This window comes from Hippopotamus amphibius, chromosome 4 (assembly GCF_030028045.1).
Source record: "Hippopotamus amphibius kiboko isolate mHipAmp2 chromosome 4, mHipAmp2.hap2, whole genome shotgun sequence".
Lineage (NCBI taxonomy): Eukaryota > Metazoa > Chordata > Mammalia > Artiodactyla > Hippopotamidae > Hippopotamus > Hippopotamus amphibius.
This window is the reverse complement of record NC_080189.1, coordinates 104926780-104947792: the sequence shown is the minus strand read 5'-3', so window position 1 is coordinate 104947792 and position 21013 is coordinate 104926780. Positions and strand designations below refer to the sequence as shown.

General features: G+C 47.1%; 1 protein-coding gene across 2 annotated transcripts in view; it reads left to right on the top strand.

Annotated features, from left to right (window-relative positions):
- The window catches only part of IKZF1 (IKAROS family zinc finger 1), an 87370-nt gene that overhangs the window by 54433 nt on the left and 11924 nt on the right, over positions 1–21013 (top strand). The window contains exons 4-6 of one of the 2 annotated variants that reach the window (XM_057733208.1): positions 3963–4022; positions 11839–12099; positions 17689–17856. In XM_057733208.1, coding sequence (XP_057589191.1) covers positions 3963–4022; positions 11839–12099; positions 17689–17856 — 489 coding nt within the window. The remainder of the gene's footprint in view (positions 1–3962; positions 4023–11838; positions 12100–17688; positions 17857–21013) is intronic. The other variant, XM_057733207.1, reaches the window with a different exon arrangement.

Sequence of the window (21013 nt, the reverse complement as noted above, 5' to 3'; positions counted from 1 at the left end):
TTTATACAAAAAAGTTCGTGACAACTTGGGGAATAAAAGTTCTTAGCACATGAGCTCACTTGGTTACAAGAATGTGTTTCATGAAATTTAGGAAACTTAACAAGGTTCATGAAATCTGAAGCAGTTTTCAGATTTATGAAACAAGAGCCTGAAATTTGGGGTGGAATTTACAAAAGAAATGAAGAAGAGGCTGAGAGCCAGTGAAGGAGGCGTCACTTCTGCTGTCACGGTGAAGCTTCTAGGGCCAGCCAGCACTGTGCTCAGAGACACATCATGTGTGACCTGTAACATAGCCCCCCAAGTGCCTGGGGAGGAAGGTGGTGCGGCCAGTTCTCCGACTCATCAGAAGCATGGACACCACCAGAGCACAGGGCACTCGGGTCAGCGGTCCAGGGAGAGCGAGAGACTCTAGGCCACCAAACTCACCGTGCATGCGCGCTGCCTGCGGGGAGGGGCTGGGTGGCCACACACAGGGCAGCACCGGTGGGGGTCGGGCACCCTTTCCAGGCTGCTTGTAGGTAGTCATTTTGTTGTGTGGGGGATTCTTTTTTTTTTTTTTTTGTGTGTGTAAAGATATTTATTCTTTTTTAAAAAATAAATTTATTTATTCCTTTATTTATTTATTTATTGGCTGTGTTGGGTCCTCATTGCTGCACAGGGGCTCTCTCTAGTTGTGGCGAGCAGGAGCTCCTCTTCGTTGCAGTGCATGGGCTCCTCGTTGCAGTGGCTCCTCTTGTTGCAGAGCACCAGCTCTAGGTGCACGGGCTTCAGTAGTCGTGGTTCGAGGACTCGATAGTTGCGGCTCATGGGCTGGAGAGCACAGGCTCATTAGTTTTGGTGCATGGGCTTAGTTGCTCGAGGCACGTGGGATCTTTCTGGAGCAGGGATGGAACCCATGTCCCCTGCGTTGGCAGGAAGATTCCTAACCTTTGTTCCACCAGGGAAGTCCCAAGATATTTATTCTTTATTTTATTGTTTATTAAGTGGAGTACAGTTGATTTACAATATTGTGTTAGTTTCGGGTGTACAGTGCAGTGATTCAGTATTTTTGCAGATTATACTCTATTAAAAGTTATTACAAAATAATGGCTATAATTCCCTGTGCTATACAATATATCCTTGTTGCTTATCAATTTTTTTATTTTATTTTTATATTGAAGTATGGTTGATTTACAATGTTGTGTTAGTTTCAGGTGTAGAGCAAAGTGATTCAGTTATATATATACATATTATCTATTCTTTTTCAGATTCTTTTCCCATATAGGTTATTACAGAGTATTAAGTAGAGTTCCCTATGCTATACAGTAGGACCTGGTTGATTATCTGTTTTATTTTATTTTATTTTTATATGGGAGTATAGTTGATTTATGATACTGTGTTAGGTTCAGGTGTACAGCAAAGTGATTAAGTTATACACATACATATATCAGTTCTTTTTCAGACTCTTTTCCCATATAGGTTGTTAGAGAGTATTGTGCTATGCAGTGCAGTACAGTACAGTAGAGTTCCCTGTAAGTAGGTCCTTGTTGATTCTCTATTTTATATGTAGTAGTGTGTATATGTTAATTTTGTAGGGAATTCTATCGACAAAGGAGCTGTAACTCCCAAGTGTGGTGAGTGTGTGTACACACACTTGAGCATGTGTGTGTGTGCAGCTATGGTAACTTTCACGCTGTCCGGTGCCTCTCCAGCATCGTAATGGAGAAAGTGCAGCTCCCAAAGGCCCTTCCTACAGAAAGAGTACCTGTGTTTGGAGTACTGACTCTCTCTGTTAATTACATATGGTCTCAGATTCACCTGTTTCCCTGCTAATAGCCCAGAGGACAAACTGCAGAGCTTCCTGGGAACCCCTGGCTCCTCCCTGGTGACCTAATGATAGTTCCTGCCTCATAGGACCTCGTGGGGACTAAAGGCAGGTTGTGGAAAGAGATTGTAAGTCCCTTGTGCTCACAGAGCTCCTGGTGAATGCCTTCCACGAGGCACTGGACTGACGGGAGTAAAATGAGATGAGATGGGACGAGAGGGGACAGGGCAGGATGGGGGAGTTTTCACGGTTCCCCGCTGTGCACCATTTCCCCACGGGGAGTGAGGCGCTCTCCTTTTTCTAAACTCAGAAGTCAGTACCTGCAGGAACGTTTACAGTGCCCCAGACCAAGTGTAAATTCTTATCAGTTCAGCTTTCCTTGGGGAAAGCACAGCAACTTTATAGCTACAGCTGCTTTGTTTTTTAAACTTTTTGTAATGTGAAGAGAATCAGATCTTTAGGACAACAACTTTCAAGTTGCTGGGCTTTCTACTAAGCAAAGAACTGATGCTCTTGAAAAATGATTAACATTCAGTGTCTAATGATGTGTCGTACTATTATCTATATGCAGTGATAATGGGTGAAACAGAAAGCATTCTGACCAAATTCCATACTTTAAGGCTTATGCTCTAATTACCCAGGACCTGTGCAAGTGCACGTCCTCTGCTGCAGAGGCAGCTTTTAGATAAACGCATGGCCTGTGGATGAAGGGGTACCGGGAAGTTGACTTTCAAACCAAGTCACGTTCACGCCACCATCAGCTATCGCAGCCGTATCTCAGGGAATCAGGGCAGTGATGTCATAAATTTAACCAGAGAATTTTATGTTATGCGATGTATTGTAATGTCCCTGATTTTAAAAGGTAATACTGACCTTTCAAAACATCTTGGCTTTTTCTCCTTTATCTGAGATGGTAGTACCTGCATGACACAGAGTGACCGAGGTACCAAAAATCGATACAAAGGGTTAGAACTCAGAATTGCAAAGGTCACTGTGAAATCAGCATCCCCTGGTTGCCTGTCTGCAGATCGTGGAGCACAGGTGCACCCAGGCGGACCAGCTCTGCTGGGTGGGCTGCGGGTGGTGACTGTTAGATTCAGATGATCAAGGAATAAAAGGAATAGAGGGAAAAAAAGAAGGAATAGAGGAAGACTGAGGGTTTGTTAGGAAATGATTAAGGGAGAGACTTCAAGGAATAGCTTTGGAAGTGTCTCCCAAACTGTTTCCCCATTATCCCAATATTTTACTAAATTTTTCATGGAAAAAAAAAAGGGGAGGGTCCGTGGTCAGATAAGTTTGGAAAACACTGGTTTAAGCAAAGTTCAGTAGGTCTGTTTCCTGCAGGAAACTCTGCTAATTCAGTAGTTTCAGCAACATGTTTAAATTAGCAGCTACTCTGTGCACAAAACTCAGTCCCACTGGGGGTATCACTCCAGCAGAGAAAACACTGTGTGTGTGTGTGCGCGCACGTGCGCACACTGTACAGTATCTAGTCTATTAAGTTTCAAGATGTAGGTACACACTGGAAAGCTCTGACCCACAAAACAGAATGAAAACTTGGCGATTTGAGATGGTGATAGTACTTATGAGCACGATGATAAGGAATACCCACAGATACTGGTAACTTGTTTTGAGGTGGGGGAAAACATGAATTTTTCCCCATTCAGTGTGTTGCATGAACACTTTCTAATTTTCTGTGAACACTTTCTAAGAAAAAGCTGAAGGAAGAACATTTGCAGTGCAGTCAGCCCATTAAGAGTGACACTGCTTTTGTGAAAATAAGCACTTTCCCAAGAGAAGCTCGGCTGTGATGCTGGGATCTTAGACCTGTCTGTACTGACTCTGCTGAAGGGTTTCTCATAGTTCTGGAGTGTTCTAGGTTGCAGCCCCTGAGATGTTCAGCACACCAGAGGTTGCACTAGAGTGTGCGATTTGGTGCCATGAGCCTAGACCTCTGGGAAGTGTGGTCCTGTTTCCGAATAAGCACTGTTACCATTTCAGCCCTCTGTCTGAGGGCTAACAGTGCCAGACTAGTAGCTAAATCATGGTTTTGAGTAATATTACTTCCCTACTAAAAAATAATGCTTTCTTTTAAACTCTTACTCTGCCTCTCAGATGGTGTTACAGCCCAGCTTTCTTTTTGCCTTCTTTATTGCAGTTGCTTATGGGGCTGACGGCTTTAGGGATTTTCATGCAATAATTCCCAATTCTTTCTCTCGTAAGTATACACTTTGTTTCTAGAAAACGGTAACATGTATTCATTTCATACTCAGTTCCATAGTGTAAATGTTGTGAGTGCATGCTTTTTCATCACTTTCATTCATACTCGAAAAAATGAGATAAATTAAATATCGGTCATGCTGTTTGTTAAGCATCTACCATCGAGAACATCACTTATGCAGTGAGGTATGTATGCCTGGTTTTAGACTGTTTGCATGTACTCTGGAGCATGTCTTTTCTGGTGGCAATGCAGTAACAGTAAGGGTAGAAACAACGATAGTATTAACGGAATTGTTGCTCTGCTAATGCCATTAAACAGTTTTGGTATGAATGTTACGAGTAACTCCTTTGTGTTGCGTATGATGATAACGGCCAGACTTTCTGTCACCGTTATATAACCCAACACACTCTCAAGATACTCTTCACAGTTTTGTAGGACAGAGAAGGATACATACTGTCCTCTGTTGCTCTGAAGGATTAATTTCAGAACCGAGAGGAGAAAAATCACAGGGCTTCAAGGCCGTTAGTCCGTGGTCCTTGCTTCCTGAGCAGACACGCTGAGTGCTTTCGCTTGCGGGACGCTCCTGGTCTGAGCTGTCAAACCAAACACAGATGTTAATTTCATTTTTCATTTTTAGGTATTGAGAGATGATAAATGATAAATATATTTGGGCAACATCCTTGAAGGAGTATTTTAAGGAGTGGAAAGTGCTTTTTGAAAATGTCCAGAGAGCTGAATATTCAAAGTGATGCAAGCTGGTTGCCCCCTTAGGACTGAAGTCTTCAGAGCCTGTATTCGTAGATTTTCTGATATTATAAAGCAACATCAGAAGACAGGTCATTAACGGTTGTTAATACAGGCTGTAATCTAAAAGGTGTCAGTAGCAGTTAAAGATAGGTTTCTGACATCCTGGCTATCAACAACTCTTTGGTACCTAAAGAGTCTAGCAATACCAGCCTAAGGATACTCCTTTTCTCATAACCTACGTTGAATACTTTTCCACTATACAAAAGTTACAGAGATCTTTCTCTTACTAATGTTACTTTGGATTAACTTTAAAACAACAGCTTGACATTTATTTCTGTGAGATCTATACGCATGTATATATAAATGTGTATATTTGTGTATATATGTATAGATGTGCTGGTATGATCATATAAAATGTTATACTAGGGGATGAACCATCACGTTGTTGAAATATTAAAAAGGCAAGTGCACTTAAGAGTAAGATAAGGCATTCTAAGATGTGTTTTCATTAAATCTGAGGAAGGCTTAGGCTTGAGCATATTGTAATGTTGGAGCAGACCCTTTGGTGAAGACTTTGCTATGTAAAAAATTGCTGCCTATAAAGACATACAATACTTGGAGATACTGTAGGATAGATGACATATGTTCCAATACACTTCCTGTCTATATATTTATACAGTTGGGTTCACAAAGTATTAGTATCTCTTTCCTCCTTCCACAGCCCCTCCCACGTTCCCAAATTATAACTAAATGGCTGTTGACCTTGATGAAGCCCCACCCAAACAGCAACCCAGCTGTTCTGGGCCAACATCACCCCCTAGTGGTCATCATGGAAAACTGTCCTCCTCACTCATCTCTCTTTTTTTTCCTTCTTGAAAATTACGAACATAAACTGCTTGGCCCCCTCTATCTCAGTCTGTGTCCCTTGTTACCTAGGAAAAATGTAAATATGCTTGTAATTCATTCTTTTTTTCATACTTTCCCTCTTTTGTCTCTCCCTGATTTCATCTCTTTAAAACCTAAAGCTTCAAATAAGCAGAAAAGTATTTCTAATCGTGCATCTTTGCAGGGGAAAAAAACCCTGCATTTTAAATGATATGAGTTATAACAAACGGTTTCAGTAACCTGAAAAATGCTTAAAAGTTTTCATAAATCCTTCAGAGGCAACACAAAAACTTCCACACATCTTCTCTGCATCTAAAATTGTCATTTAATTACCCTCATTCAAGATATCTTTTAAATATTTTTATTCCATTTGATTTTTACTAGTCATCAGTTGCAGGAATATTTCTGTCTCCTGTTTTTTCATTTAAAATATTGAGCATTTTGAGATTACCTGGCCTAAACTCATAGTGAGAGCTTGGAGATATCTTTTCAATGAAAAAAGGCCATCTGAGTATCATTTACCTCACCAGTAAATATGAAGACACATTGTAAAGGAAGATGAAAATGAAACAGAACCCATTTGTGAGGCGGGGGCTGCCAGCGTGCATTATTCCTACACATGAAAAGGTTTTAATCATTCATGAGGCCGTACGATGCTTGGCAGGAAACCCAGACCTCTTGGCCCCAGTGACCCTGAGTCCCCTGCATTTTCTCAGTGCTGAACTTGTCTACACACTGAGGTTCAGGGGGCCAAGGTCACTCTTAGGACTGCCCTGTTGCTGATAACATAGACGACCTCTGAAATATAAACGACAAGACTTTCATTTTCCCGAATTTGACAGATGTCTTGAATTTATTTAAAAGGTATCTTGAATGAGGGTAAATGACAATTTTGATGCAGAGAAGATGTGTAGAAGTTTTTGTGCCGCCTCTAAAGAATTTATGAAAACTTTTAAGCATTTTTAAGGTTACTGAAACTGTTTGTTATAACTTACTTAAAATTCAAAGTTTTTTTCCCCTGCAAAGATGCATGATTAGAGATACTTTTATGCTTATTTAATGTTTTAAGTTTTAAATGGGATGAAATCAGGGAGAGACAAAAGAAGGAGAGTGTGAAAAAAGAATGAATTACAAGCATATTTACATTTTCCTCAGGTAACAAGGGACACAGACTGAGATAGAGGGGGTCAAACAGTTTATGTTTTCAATTTAAATTGTACCTGGGAAGGAAAGTGGCTTTCGGCCCAGGCTTTGTAGGCATCCACTCTCCACGCAGCCACGTTTATTAAATAATGACATTGGGACTCCGTCCATTATTTCCCGGGAGTCAGTGGAAAGGCTGCAAGGTTAGGCCTGAGCCAGGATGCTCTGGGGTCAAACAACGCAGAACTCTCCATTTCATGTTCTATATTTAATCAGTTCCGTTCAGCACCGTACTGAGTTCAACATTTTCCTAAGGGTGGGAGGATGGAGTTAGAAGATATTTAGAAGTATAATCCCTGTATTCAAGGAGAGTATAGCATTTCATAGAAGCAGCACTGCAGCTCAGCAGTTTGGGGTCCAAGGAAACAGAGCCGATGGAGTGGTTTAGGAATTCAGAGGAGGGGATGGACGTGGAGACAGCATCTGTGGGCTGGACCACAGTACACTAAACACAAGTTAGGGAGGACCAACTATTTCTTGAAATTGATGATGGGGTGGGTCTGAAGGAAGAAAACGAAAGGGCTGATCACGCGGCACTCTCAAGAGAAGGATGCGGGAACCCTGCTTGTCCTTTTGGGTGGGCCCCGGGGTGTTTGCACATGAACCTGCAGGAGATAGCCAGCTTAAATACATACCCATCATCTGTTCCCAGTCTCCTCCTTCACTGATTGGAGCAAAGGCTAGTGCCGCTGACTGCCGCGGGGTGTGGAGTTCAAACTCACGGGCCCGCAGCACTCAGACCCGAGGGCCTTCCCGGGAAGGTGTGTATGCAGGCCCTGGGCACCAGCACTTGCCCCTCAGGAGACTTGACTAGGATCCTGGCAGCCAGAGCCTCCCCAGTCCCCACCCTGCCATGCCTGCTTTACCTCTCCCCCTGCTTCCCTCCATGGAGGAGCTCAGGGTGGGTGGGGGGACATCTCTGCTCTCAGCCCAGGGCTTGGGTCTCTGAGCCAAGCATGTCCAGGCCCCTCGACGTCCGCTAGGAACGGGCTTCAGTGTCCCCGGTTTCCTTTCTGCTGAGCCACTCTGGGCTGTGCTCCCCTGTTCGAAGGAGGCGTCCAGCCTGGCCGACGCCCGGGCCTCTGGGTGTGAGTCACGCAGGCCCCCAGGTCTGCAGCCTCTGCTGTCCTTTGCTGGGGCCGCATCACTAATCAAGCTCATCGTCCCCTAAAACCCCCGAAGCCATTTTCACATTTACAGAAGTGAAGCCGAGACACCCCTGTCTGAGTTTGTGTTTCTGAAATGTATATTTTAACCTTAAGTGATGGATGTCTATTAGATTTCGGCTTTTGAGACCTGGTCTGTGTTTGCCACATTTTAAGACAGTTCCGTGCCCTGATTTCCACCATCTACGGAAATAACACGCATGTCTCCCGTATTCGCCTCCCCATCAGACAAGAGGCCCCGTTTCCACGGACACGGGGCAGGGGGCATCTCTGCCCTTCTTCCAGGCTGCCAGCAGCCAGCGTGCATTTGTCCACAGAGAGATGGGAACCTTCCCCCCACACTGAGAGAAAATTCACACATACTTGAACCTGTCCAGTGCTTGGCCGACGTGTTGCCCTCTGGTTCTCACCTCCACCCCTGGCCCCGCAGACCCCCTTTCCCCCCCTCACTCGCCTCAGACCTTTCCTGTCACAGTCTGACCTCGAATTCACCCCCAGAGCGCTAGCAAGCTTCCAGCTCTGCGTCCCGGCATCTGGCCTGCGGCTCTTGTGACTCGGTGTGTCTACCATTTGCTTACATGAAGCCCTGTGTCCGGGTCCCGTGATGTGTGCTGCCTTGACCTTGCTGCAGTGATCTGGGACCCCCACATTGGGGCTCTGCCTACTTTTTTTCAGAACATCACAGGATACCGAATTTTCCTCTTCGAGCTTGGCCTCTTCTGGCGCCAAACACTCCTACCTGAACTCATACCAGGGGAGCCACAGTGATCGGAGGGTAATTTACAATAAGCTCCCGGGCCTGTTCAGCCTCTGGTTGGGGGTTTTGTGAATACGGCTCTCAGAGGAAATGCCACCTGACAGGATAATGGCAAAGTCCTGCCTTCGGGAACTGCCGTCAGATGAGTGGCTGGTGTCAAGGCGTCTGGCTTGAGGGCGTCTGTGAGGTTTAAGGTGACATCCATCACTCAGTGTTCACTCCTGCTGTCCTCATCCCATTCACTCCTGAGGCGCTCTGCCAGCAGCCTACTGGAGGGACCAGGACATGTGTCCCGATGGCAGAAACCTTAGGTTGCCTGAAGCTTCCCTGCTCTTTGCTTCTCACCAGGAAGGGCCCGCACGTCATCAGCAACACAGGCCACAGGGCCACCGAAGGGTCACACAAACACCTGTCTTTCTTAATAATGCAGAGCAGGTGCGAGTTTGGGGCAGGTATTGATAAACCTGACACTGAGGTGTGTTTTGGAGAAAGCGGGAGTCCGTTCTGTTGAGCCGGTTGCCTCTAAACTGATGACCTGGAGCTGAATGGAGGGAGACCTGCTAAGGGGATTACACCAACGCTTGTTCATCTGCGTGCTCTCCTTCCTCCAGCCACAGGGTCCTTGGCCTGCGCCCTGGGTCACAGCTCCAGTCGACGGGGACAGACATTTGCCCCTCTGTGCTGTGGACTTCCCCATCTCATTTTCAGAAGCCATGAGACGGATGATTAAAAATAACCGCTGGTGAAGGAGTGCAGAGGGCTCTGAGCAGTCTGGAGCAGTGCCCGGTGGGCAGGGAGGCCCCAGTGAACTCACTAGCTTTGAGAATGTGATTCCAGACAGCTGAGGGGTGAAATCACCCTTGCCTAATAGTACAGCCACCTCCCTGCTTGTCTTGTCTCCGGAGCTCGTCGTGTCAGTGGGACCTGGTACCCTGTCTCTGGTGGCTGGGAGAGGTCAGCAGGAGCCCGCTGGGATGCAGGATGCTCCCGAGTCCCTGCTCTTCGGGATCTTGTAGGGAGGCTCACCGGGACACACCCACTTCCTGGAGTTCTTGGGACAATTCTGTGGTGCAGGGTTGTGATGGAACGAGACAAGCCCTCATTTCTGGGGTCTCGAAGTCCACAGTGAGCCCGTGTCCCAGCTCATTCATCCATTCACTTATTTATCTGCAAATCTTCTCTCCAAAGAGCTGATGGGTAAACCTTAGTGGTGTAGCAGTTAGGAGCATGGGCGCTGGGGCCAGGCTGCCTGTAGTACCTCCCAGCTGTGTGACCTGAGGCAAGTAGCTCAACTTCTCTGTGTCCGAGCATCTTCAACTGTAAAATAGGATAACAGCATCTCATTTATAGGGCTGTTGTGAGCGTTACCTATTACAGTGCAGTTAAAGTGCCTGGCATGCCATCCATGCTGTGAACGTTTCTGCGGAGCCACCTCAAGGGGATGGCTCTATGGGAACATGATTTCACTTGCCAGGCCGGTCGCTGCCCCAAGTTCACTTTACGTCTGCTTTACTCACTAAATGGTATCAAAGCCCTTGTTGGGCCAGTGAGGACAGTTCCCATTTTTACAGTTGAGGAACAGAGAAGGTACATGAATTGCCCAAGATCTCAGAGCTTATAAAGAGTGGAGCTGAGATTCCAAACCAGGAATTTTTATTTCAGAGTCTCGGCTCTGAGCTTCCAAATCATGAGAAATGTGTTGAGTTGAATGAACTTGGAGTGTTACTAGCACAGCATTTCTCAGACTCAAGTGTATGTGGGAATCCCCAGGAGGTTGGTGTGAGCACCCAGGGCAGGGCCCACCCTAGGATCTCTAGTTCAGTGGGTTGGGGCGGACCCCAGAGTCCGCTCTTCCAACAAGTTCTCAGGAGATGCCAGTGCTGCTGGCCCAGGGACAACACTTGGAGAACCACAGATTCACAACATTGAGCAAAGATTTTGTTGCCGTGGTTACTGTCGATCTCATTGATTGTTCTACTTGGCAGAACTTGCCGACTTCCTCTTATTCATCTCTAGAGACTGTGATGAACCTGAGGGCTTTCTGTGTAACTGCAGTTTCTCCAGGTCACTGTGGTGTTGGATTCAGCCATCCATCATCAGACGGTGTTTCAGAAGAAAGAAAACCAAATGTCTGTTTTCTTTACCAAGAAAAATATGTGAATGACAGGAATAATGAGCCAAAGGAAACAACAGTGCAGAGTGGACAGTGGTTACTGTACCGACACCAGGAGCCCTTCACCCCCCACGCACGCACACACACATCCATGCACAAGTCTTTCTTTCTGAGAAGCTGGTTCAGCTCTGTTAGGTTCACAGACCATCCCGGTCAACCGTTCAGCAACCGGAGGAAACCTAAGAAATCGTAGGTCTGCGTTAGGACACAGGTTTTACTCTCATTATGGAATAAAAAGGGTTTAGAGAGATTACATGCCAAAGAAACAAGATTTCTTCAGGAATCTGCAGTCAGAAATGTGAGCGCGTGTTTGCCGAGTTTCGTCCCATTTGTTAACATTCAGTACACGAATGAAGCAAAGGTGGCTCTGCTTATCCTTATGCTCGAGGGGACTTCAGGCTACGTGAGCACTTCTGGGGGGGGGGTGCCAAACAAGGTCCCACCCCCGGGGGGCTGGATTTACGTAATCAGTACTCACCTTCTGGGGTGAGGGGTGTGCTGGTTCACGGGGTGTCGGACTTGGCCTCTGGTCAACCCAGAGGGGCCCAGAGCTATTACAGTGGACCCGGTGACCTCACCCTGCACAGAGGTCCGCCCTCTGGTCTAAAGCGAGAATCTCTAAGTAGCTTTTCCATGCATTTTCACCGTCTGCCACTGGGACCTAGAGAAGACAGGCAAGGGTCCCAAACCCGTGGTGCCACACATCACAGGCCCACTGTGGGCCAGTGGTTCCATAGCCCGGCCACTGTCCCCTGGTGTACGCTGCCCAGAAGCCGCGTTTAGAAGCCATCGCTCCTGCTGGGTTGTCTCTGCTGCTGTGCTGTGCTGTGCTGTTTTTGCGATGACACTGAGCGGCCCCCTGTGTTGTATTGTCTCTTTCAGCCGGTAATGTTAAAGTAGAGACTCAGAGTGATGAAGAGAATGGGCGTGCCTGTGAAGTGAATGGGGAAGAGTGTGCGGAGGACTTGCGGATGCTCGATGCCTCCGGAGAGAAAATGAATGGCTCCCACAGTGTCCAAGGCAGCAAAGCTTTGTCAGGAGCTGGAGGCATTCGACTTCCTAACGGCAAACTAAAGTGTGATGTCTGTGGGATAATTTGCATCGGTCCCAATGTGCTCATGGTCCACAAGAGAAGCCACACTGGTAAGGCCCGGCGTAGTTCCTCTTTTGGCGGCCTGGAGGGTCCGCGGGGTGTCGCAGAGGGCAAGGCTCTTCCCGGCCCAGTATCCCGAGCGAGGCATAGCCTCCCCATTCGGGAACAACATCGAAAAGGACTTGTAAACATGCACACCTATAAATTTTGACCCTATAAATTAAAGCCATAAACAGAAAGGGAAAGGTGACAGGTATGGAAGTTCTAGTTTATGCTCGCTAAACAGTGGCGGTGGGGCTGTAAGGTGCCAGGTGGTTCAACCTTAAGAAAACCAGACAAGATAAAATAAGAGGAGACTGATACACTGAAATGTACTCCTCGAATTTCCCACTGAGAAAGCATGAGTCAAATATGCATGTTGGGGATATCCAAACTAATAAGGCTTGATTTTTAGAAACACTCGTTGAATGATGGAATAGCAGCAAAATTTAGTCTTTCAGAAAGAGTTCTGTTTTCAGATGGCTGATCCTTCAGCAGGTGACACTCCCACCAAGATGGTTTAGTTACCACTAGTTTCTATCTCAAATTGGTAGAGAACTTAACGCCCAAACCCTTGTCCTAGTGGACGGGGTAATTGAGGCTTTGGCAATAGAAGAGAAGACAGTATTCTGTGTCCAGAAATGAAGGGATGCGAACAATCTTGTGTCTGATGGCTGCACCCAAGCTCCTGACATGTTCTCACACTGGGGGCTGGAGAAATAGGGTCTCCGTTCTGCCCCCTCCATGCAGTCATGATGGGTGACCAGTCGTGTGCTTCCCCACCAGAACTGTCACCACGAGTGGCACCAGAGAGTCTTCAAGATTAAATATTCATGGGTCACATCTTACCTTTAACTGCATGCATGAAGTGTCTTTTAAATTGAACACAAACTTTGCTCTTCTGCCCTAAAGGTGGAAGAAATACAGTAAATGTGCCCGCTCCAGGGGTCGCTGAAAGTTTGGACATAAAACATACACTGAGCCGTTGCTGCCTTGGAGGGTGGCATCATAGGTCATCATAAAGCCGGTGTCTGCCCCTGTCCTCCACAAGAGGAGAAAAACAAACCAATAACATAGCAGGCCGAGGAGGCAGAGTGGGCTTTGTAAGCTGGCTCAGAGGAAGAAGGCAAGCATCACAGCCTCCTGTGATTCTTCCCTGGGGCCAAACCACTTATCTGATTATCAAAAATGAAGCAGGAACTTAGAGAATTCGTGGAGCCAAGCAGCTGGGTTGTCAGGAAATGTGGACCTCTGTGGAGTTGTCATTTTTATATTTGAATCAGGCAGTTCCCAGAATGGTTTCTGTTTGTCATACGTCTGGAAAACCGTAAAATATGTTTATTTTCAATCAACATTCATTTTCGATAAAAACTTAACTTCTGCAATTTAGCAAACTTTGCTTTTCCTAATGTGTCCTCCAAGTCTCCGGTGAAATATCCCTGCCGCATCCCGCCCCCAGGGAAGCTCGCGGGAGGGTAGTGAGGCTCCCCGCTTTGGAATAAGGTGGGGATTAAAGTGAAGGGAGGTTGCGTGGTGATGGACCCTTCACAGGATGCACCGCGACCCCCGTTAACTCATTCCTGATGGAGAAATAGACATCACAAATGAGTTACTTTCCTGCTAATTCATGTAAAACCTGACTACACAGTGGAAGTTCCCTTCCATAAATATTTGATAACTGCATGAAGTGCTGGCACACTAAGTGGCAAAAATGTAATGACTGCCTACCCTGAGAAAAAGAATAATTGCATTTAATGAATCAACCTGCCAAGTATAGATATGCAGGTTAGGCGGGCTGTTTGCTGCCCACCTCTGCCCACAAATAGCAGCTAAGTGCCAAGTGGGTGCCAACACGCCGAGTTTTTCGCTTGCAGAACAAGTTCATTCTAGAAAGAGAGACATAGAGACCATCAGTTTTATGTTCCTGCCTTGACTTTTATTTTTAAAAAAAAAACCTGAAACAAGGAACTCCTGGGTTGCCTTCATAATGCTTTTCCACTTTGCATAAATGTAGTCATAGGTCGATATAGAAATAGACTACGTTAACCAAACTAGGTTCAGATAAATAGACATGCTAGAAAGTTTCCACTTTCCTGGGATCGGAGTGGAACGTATCAGAAAGGAATGCTTTGCTAATCACCGACCCTGCCCTGAATTCTCTAAGTCTAACGTGCTTCTAGAGCAGTGCTTCCCAAACATCAAGTCCCCATAAATCACTGGGGGGTGCTGTGAAGATGCAGACTCTGGTCCATGCCCAGAGGATGCTGGGAGCTGGAGCAGGGACCCAGAGGGGTGGGTAGGTGGTGGGATGTGTAGTTAATAGTGGACCGGAAACAGTGCCATTTCAGAGGGCCCTTCCTCGGGGAGCCTGGGCTCCACCTAATGGACTTGCACCTGCCGTCACCGAGTGGGCTGGGCGCACCGGGGTTTCCTCCTGGAGGACCGCAGCTGTCCGGGGCGATCTCCCACATCACCACCTCCGAGTGGGCCCGTGGCTGCCCTGGGGTGAGTGGTCCGTTGGTGCCACCATTTCACTTCCCCAGTTTTGCTGCTGTTTCATTCTTTAAACTCAAGTGTCATAGTAACACTTTTCCGCCAGTCTCTGAGGGCTCACAGGAGAAGCAGAGAGAGGGTGCTAGTTGAGGAGCGTGCAGTGCAGAGGAAACCCCGCCATGCAGATGTGCAGCAATCTGATTCTAAATGATGAGATTTTTAACAGGAAATATCGAGAAAAGGTTCTGAATTATGGTTATTATGCCCGGCCCTGTGCCCACTCTGTTCCCATCTATAGGGTGAAAAGGCATAGTCAGGTGCTTCATAAACACAGCATTGTACTGGGTTGCTGGCCCAAGGCATGGCTGCAACAAGCCCAGGCGAAACCTTGTAGTTCACTGTCTCTTTAAATTCACTTTCGTCTAATATAGGGTCAGAAATTTTATGATGTAGACATCCACGGAGGCTTTCTTTTTTATCCAATTAAGTTGTGGAGTTCAGACATTCTTAGGGGGAGTCCCTAAAATGACAGATTATAGAGTTACTGGGATTAAAGACTAAATTTTGAATTAATGATAGGAAAGCCCTCATCCCAACTAAGAAAAGGAAATACAGCCTCAGAGGAACTCAGTCTAACTTGGCTGCCATCAGCTGTATACGTGCAGGGTGCAAGCAATCGCCCTCCGAAGCGCACAGCTACCGTGGGCTGTGTTCAGTCCTCCAGCTCTGGGGCCCTGATCCCTTTCCTGCTAACACCTCTAAAGGGAAACCACCTTGAGTTGAAGTGTGTGTTTTCACGCACTGGAAGGGAACGCTCTCTTCCAGTCCCCAGGCCCCGTGATACACACTCACGCCAGCACGGCAATCAGAAACAAATAGATTTCCAGGGAAGCTTGCGGCAGGATTAAGACACCAGGTCCAGCAGGATACACGAGAGCCAGTGACTCTACATTAGAAGACAGATTTCACTCTCGAAGACACGGCCCCTGTCTTCCCTGCCTGCCCTGTTCCGCGGAAGGGACGCACGGCTGTAACCATCTGTCCTTTCTCGCTCCACTGACCCTCTGTACTTCACAGGTGCCGGCTGGACGGCAGGGTCCCACCGGGTGTTCCCTGCAGCCCGTCACACCTCAGGAGGAGCCAGGCTCCCAACACCTCGTCAGCACGGAGGGGGCACTTCACAACGTGTGGGGGTCACACTGAGGCACATTGGTCACCAGGAGTAGCCACATCCTTGTCATAAGCATTTTTGAGGCAGGAGACCACCCAGCTTTCCAGAACACCCAGCCTAAGGGTCCTCCCTGCCAGGTCGCCCTGTAGTCAGGTCCACCTGACTCCTCTTCCTTCTTTTGTCTGCTTGGAGTGAAACACTGCAGTCACACACACGTGTCTGTGTATGAAGGCCCGGAAGTAGGTAATTAACGATCTCTACTGGACGATCCTCGGGGCTGCCTGGTTCCCAGCTATTTTAATCTCCTCATCCCCTGTGAGCCTGTAACTCAGAGATTTAGGTAGGTAGTTACTTTTGCCATCACCTTCCTACTTGCTGGACTTCCTCTGCTCAGCCAAGTCCAGTCCAGATACAGACTTGGGGAAATTCCAAATACATCCTTGTTAGTGTCAAGATTCCAAATGGTCTATAATTGAATATTGTTGTAAATGAACTTCAATTTTTCCTTCACGTTAACTTCAATTTGTCCTGCCCACTTAAAAATAAGAATGATGGTAATCATGAAATTCAGATGCCAACATAGACTTTTTTTAACTGTACTCTGGTGTAGATTTCAGTAGTCCCAGGTAGGCTTCTAATCACTTTTGATAAGTGCTGTCTCCTTATCCAAAATCGTGCACATCAATTGGGAAAATCGTTATATACACATTTTAACACATTCTTCTTTCCTAAGAGAAAGTTGTTACTAGGAAGTGCATTTTCATGGTATCTCAACACCAGGTATCATGGTCATACAGAGCTCTTCTAAAAAAAGAAAAAAGCATTTGTTTCTATGAGAGCTGTAATGTTTTACTTGAACATGACAAATATGTCCCTCTTTTAAGTGAGAGTTAAGTGAAATGTTCACTGATTATAGATTCTGAGACCTATGACTACTCAGTAGCATATTTCTTGAGCACAGATGCCTGTTTATCCCTTGGTTGGATCCAGAGTCTGGGGACATGAGCTGACACACAGCAGAGGGTCCGGTGTTTTTTTGTTGTTGTTTTTTATTTTTGTCACCACGCCCGTGGTAGCATCCCTGAAAGAATTCCTAATAGCAACTAAATTGCATCTGTTAGAATATTTGTGCTGAAAATGGAGATGGGTAGACCAATACTAGGCTCAAGGCTGTAGGATTGTGAGGAAAGCAAAAAGCCAGAAACCCCAGTGCAGCACCAGGGGGAGATTCGGGACTTTGCTTTGGACGATGCAGACGTTGCCTCCAGTTTCGCAACTTCTCATTGTATTCAGTCTTCCTCCTCTCTCTCTGTCTCCCACCCTCACACTCTGTCTGTCTCTTTCCTGATTTGCCTGCATAGGGACAGACAGGTAATGGAGAAGAAATTGAAAGGGAAAATACAGGGAAAATGTAAATGAAAAGAAGTTATTATAACTGTTATAATGAAGTGCCTTTCATTTAAATATAAGAATGTAACGCTGAAATGAACTTGTGATCCTGAAATGCATTTTTAATGAGTTTCCTTTTTATTTTGCTGCTTCAGTGGCATATTTTAAAGACCCTTTGAAAAAAGCCACATTAAAACCCCCACCAAATGCCACAACACGCAAAATTGGATATTGGTTTATTCCAAAACTGCTGATCAGGAAGAGTGGCTCTTCATCACAAAATGTTGCAGTCACTTTATTTAAATGAGTTTGAATTTGCATTGTGATGTGCCGTTCTGATTTAGGGAAAAAAAATTAGATTTTCAGATCAAATTGACCCAACCAGTGAAGCGTTAAGGAACTGGCAGGTTTAGTCTGAAAGCCTCATGTTCTATCAAACCTGCAGCCGGTGGAAGTCACCGGGCCCGTGGGAAACAACTTTCTCGCCGCGTCCTCCCCTCGGCCCGCACTGAGTCCCGCGGTCACCGGCTCCCCTCTCGTCCCCCAGGAGAGCGGCCTTTCCAGTGCAACCAGTGCGGGGCCTCCTTCACGCAGAAAGGCAACCTGCTCCGGCACATCAAGCTGCATTCGGGCGAGAAGCCCTTCAAGTGCCACCTCTGCAACTACGCGTGTCGCCGGCGGGACGCCCTCACCGGCCACCTGAGGACGCACTCCGGTAGGTCCTCTGGGTGCAGGTGGGGCTCGGCTAGCCTGGCATCCTCCTGGGGCTGCCCTGGTTCCAGGACAAGCCCCTGGGCATTGGCTGCACCTGATGGGCCCAGCAGTGCCCTCCTGAATGTGTCCTGATTTCCCAAGGAACCAGAGGAAATGGGTGGGGAAACTTACACAAGCACACGCGCGCACATATTTCATCTTGGGCAGAGTAGTTCAATAGTGGCCCCCTCATCCCATTGTGTCCAGTACGTGGGGTCTTTTTTTTTAAAAGGATTTTGCCAGCTGTACGTGTCCTGAGTGTGCTGCTAACATCCCAAACTTTCCAATTACGTCTCTCGATGTCAATTGTTAAGCCACCCTCACTACTGTTTCATGCCGAGCGTTTCGGGAGTCATCGTGGGGCTAGTTTTCTTTGCAAAGGTGGTAAATAAGGGGATTCTGTCCGGATCGGTGTGGCCTGTTCCCTGAGGGCGGCCCCGGCTGGGCCCAAGGGTAAGTGTCACACCAGAGACCTCCATGGGAGAGGCCAGTTTGGGGCTGTCATCCCATGTATTCAGAGTCTCAGCGAGATCAAGGTAAGTGAGCCTGTTCCACGATCCTCGAAGCACTGCCACCTGGGATCACAGATCACCGCTGAGTAGACTAGGTCTGCCCCCAGAGAACCTTCCTTGGTATGTCATGATCCAGTGGCCCGTAACCTTCCAGGTCAGAGGAAGACAGGGTGGGACCTGTGTGCCATGCCAGCATGCCCCCCCCTCCAGGGGTATTTGATATTTTGCCCTTCCCAGCCCCAGAAGCAGGAGATGATGGGCCCTCACCCCTGCCCTCAGGGAGTTCACCATCCAGACCAGCTGTGGGAGAGGAAGAGGCCTTAGACCGGCTCCTCCCCGACACCCCCACGGCAGCACCACAAGGAGGCACCTCCCTCAGAGGAGGGGATGCCGGGTCCTTGGTAAAGGCTGGCCTGGGCTCCGGCCATCTCTCCCCCAGAGGTGATGAGTGTAGTGAAGGCCAAGGTTGAGGCCTCTTCCTCATCATGCACTTGCCAAGTGCCCCAGGGAGGAGACAGCAGAGCCCCAGTGTGTGCCGGGTACCGTGACGCGTGCATCTGAGGGGTCGGCAGGAGCACCAGGAGGGGATAGTCAATCTCGGGCGGGAGGCATCCAATAGAAGGCAGGGCTTGGGTCCACACCACAAGGTGAGTTTCTAGGTTCAGCTTCAGAAAATTTCCCCATGAATGTGTGGTTCTGTAAGCGGTCCTATAAATGAGGGTGGTAGTCATTTACGAGTGTCGTGGAGACGTGGTACCTGCAGGGGGTCATCAGGAGGCCATGAGGACAGTGGGAGGGAGGACCTGGCAGGTCTGGTTCTCAGGTGCTTGGCCCGGCCATCTCCCCTCATTCTCACCTCCTTCCTCACCATCAGCATGGATGAGGCTCTTAGGAAACCGGTGTTGGCGAGCTTCTTAAAATCTTCCCAGAAAGGAGCCACGCGAAGCCAGGGAGGGACTTCTCCTACAGGGGGAGGTTAGCGGGGGTGACTGTGGGGCCGGTGCCCTGCTGAGGACTGGGGAGGGCTTTGCTGCAAGGGACGGGAAGGTAGGCGGCTCCCCCAAAGTGGGACGGTGACCCCGTGACAGCATTCTCAGATGCTTACATGTGTGGATGATAAGGCGCACATGTGTCGTCCCCCTAGAGGTGAAGGTGTGCAGGGTCCCTGTAGGCTTCAGATGTGAATTACACCATCTGTGTACAGAGCCTGCCAGGAGGTCTAGGGCAGAGGAACTTCACAGGTAGCCTTCATGTGGAGTCAAGGTGACATCAGCACAGTTGGCGGTAACACTGGAGTTGGTAGGACGCACGAGTTCCTCGTTGGTATAAAACACAAAGACTCAGCCTTAGCTTGACACCAACCATACCATTGTCATCCCCGGGTCACTGTGATTGGTAACAGAAATCTCTCCTGCGTGCCAGTTCTGTGGTGAAGTTAGTGCAGTATCTTAGGTTATCCTCTCTCCATGCCTGCTTATTTGATTCAAGGCATGATGGCATGCTGTTCCAAGTATGGCTGGTTATATATAACAGAGGTAGACTTTGGACAGTTTATTTCCAGTAAGGATCCGCTGATGGCCGAGCGAGTGGATAAAACCGAAGGAAGAAAACCATCGTTGACCAGGGCTGCTGGTGATTCTGCCATCGGAAATTGTCTCGTTCATTTTGAAGTGGCCACACCCCCATCCCACTAAAAACTGTCCACTTGGTGGCTTTCCCTGGCAGCCGGTGGTGGCCTGAGAGTCCAGCTATAGGATTTGTCCCGTACTGATAACAAGAGGGGCTTGGGTGGTCTGGAAGCGTGGGGAATCGTCCCCCTCCCTTCTTCTCTACTTTCTTTGGAAATTGCAAGCTTGGCTAGAGACCATCTTTCCTGCAGAATAGTGGGCTGTGCTTCAAGATATACTTTCATTCAACTGCTTTAGTGAACTTCTTATGATCCAGAGTTCGAATCAGTCATGCACTCAGACAGAAATGGGTATTCAGACACCAGGCCATAGGTACGGGAATTTGCTAAAGTTATAGCTTTTCCAGGAAAGGACATTGAGTGGGTTATCTATTTTATATTAGTTTCTAAAGGCCATACTCAATAAAACATGCAGTTTTAGGCAGCATTGTATATGTCAGTGTTGTTTCTCTGATGTTAGGGATACAACACTTTCTCCAGATTAAAAAAGATCCCTTTTTCCCTCTAGTAAATATTCCAGAAGTCAAATTTTGGTTTTCATCTTAGTCTTCTTAAACTATATCTTCTGTTCACCTAAGGAAGAGATTTAACCAATACAAGCATTGGTTAAGCCGTTTCACCAAACATTCCTATGTGGTGGCATTGATTTTGACATAATGCTCTCAAATATGTCACATCTAACAATATGAGAAGGAAGTAAAAGAAGATTCTGGCTTTAGGATGGAAATTTGTATTGCATAAGTAATAGAAGATCCTTTATCCATTTTATCTTCTAAACTGCTATTAAAATCTTTAACTGTAGGAATGATATGAACTTGTGCTAGTCTTATTTTCCTAAAATACCACTCAAAATATTCAGGAAGAACTAAACTCTGTATAGAAGTGTATTGCTCAATACAGTAGCCATGAGTCACGCGTGG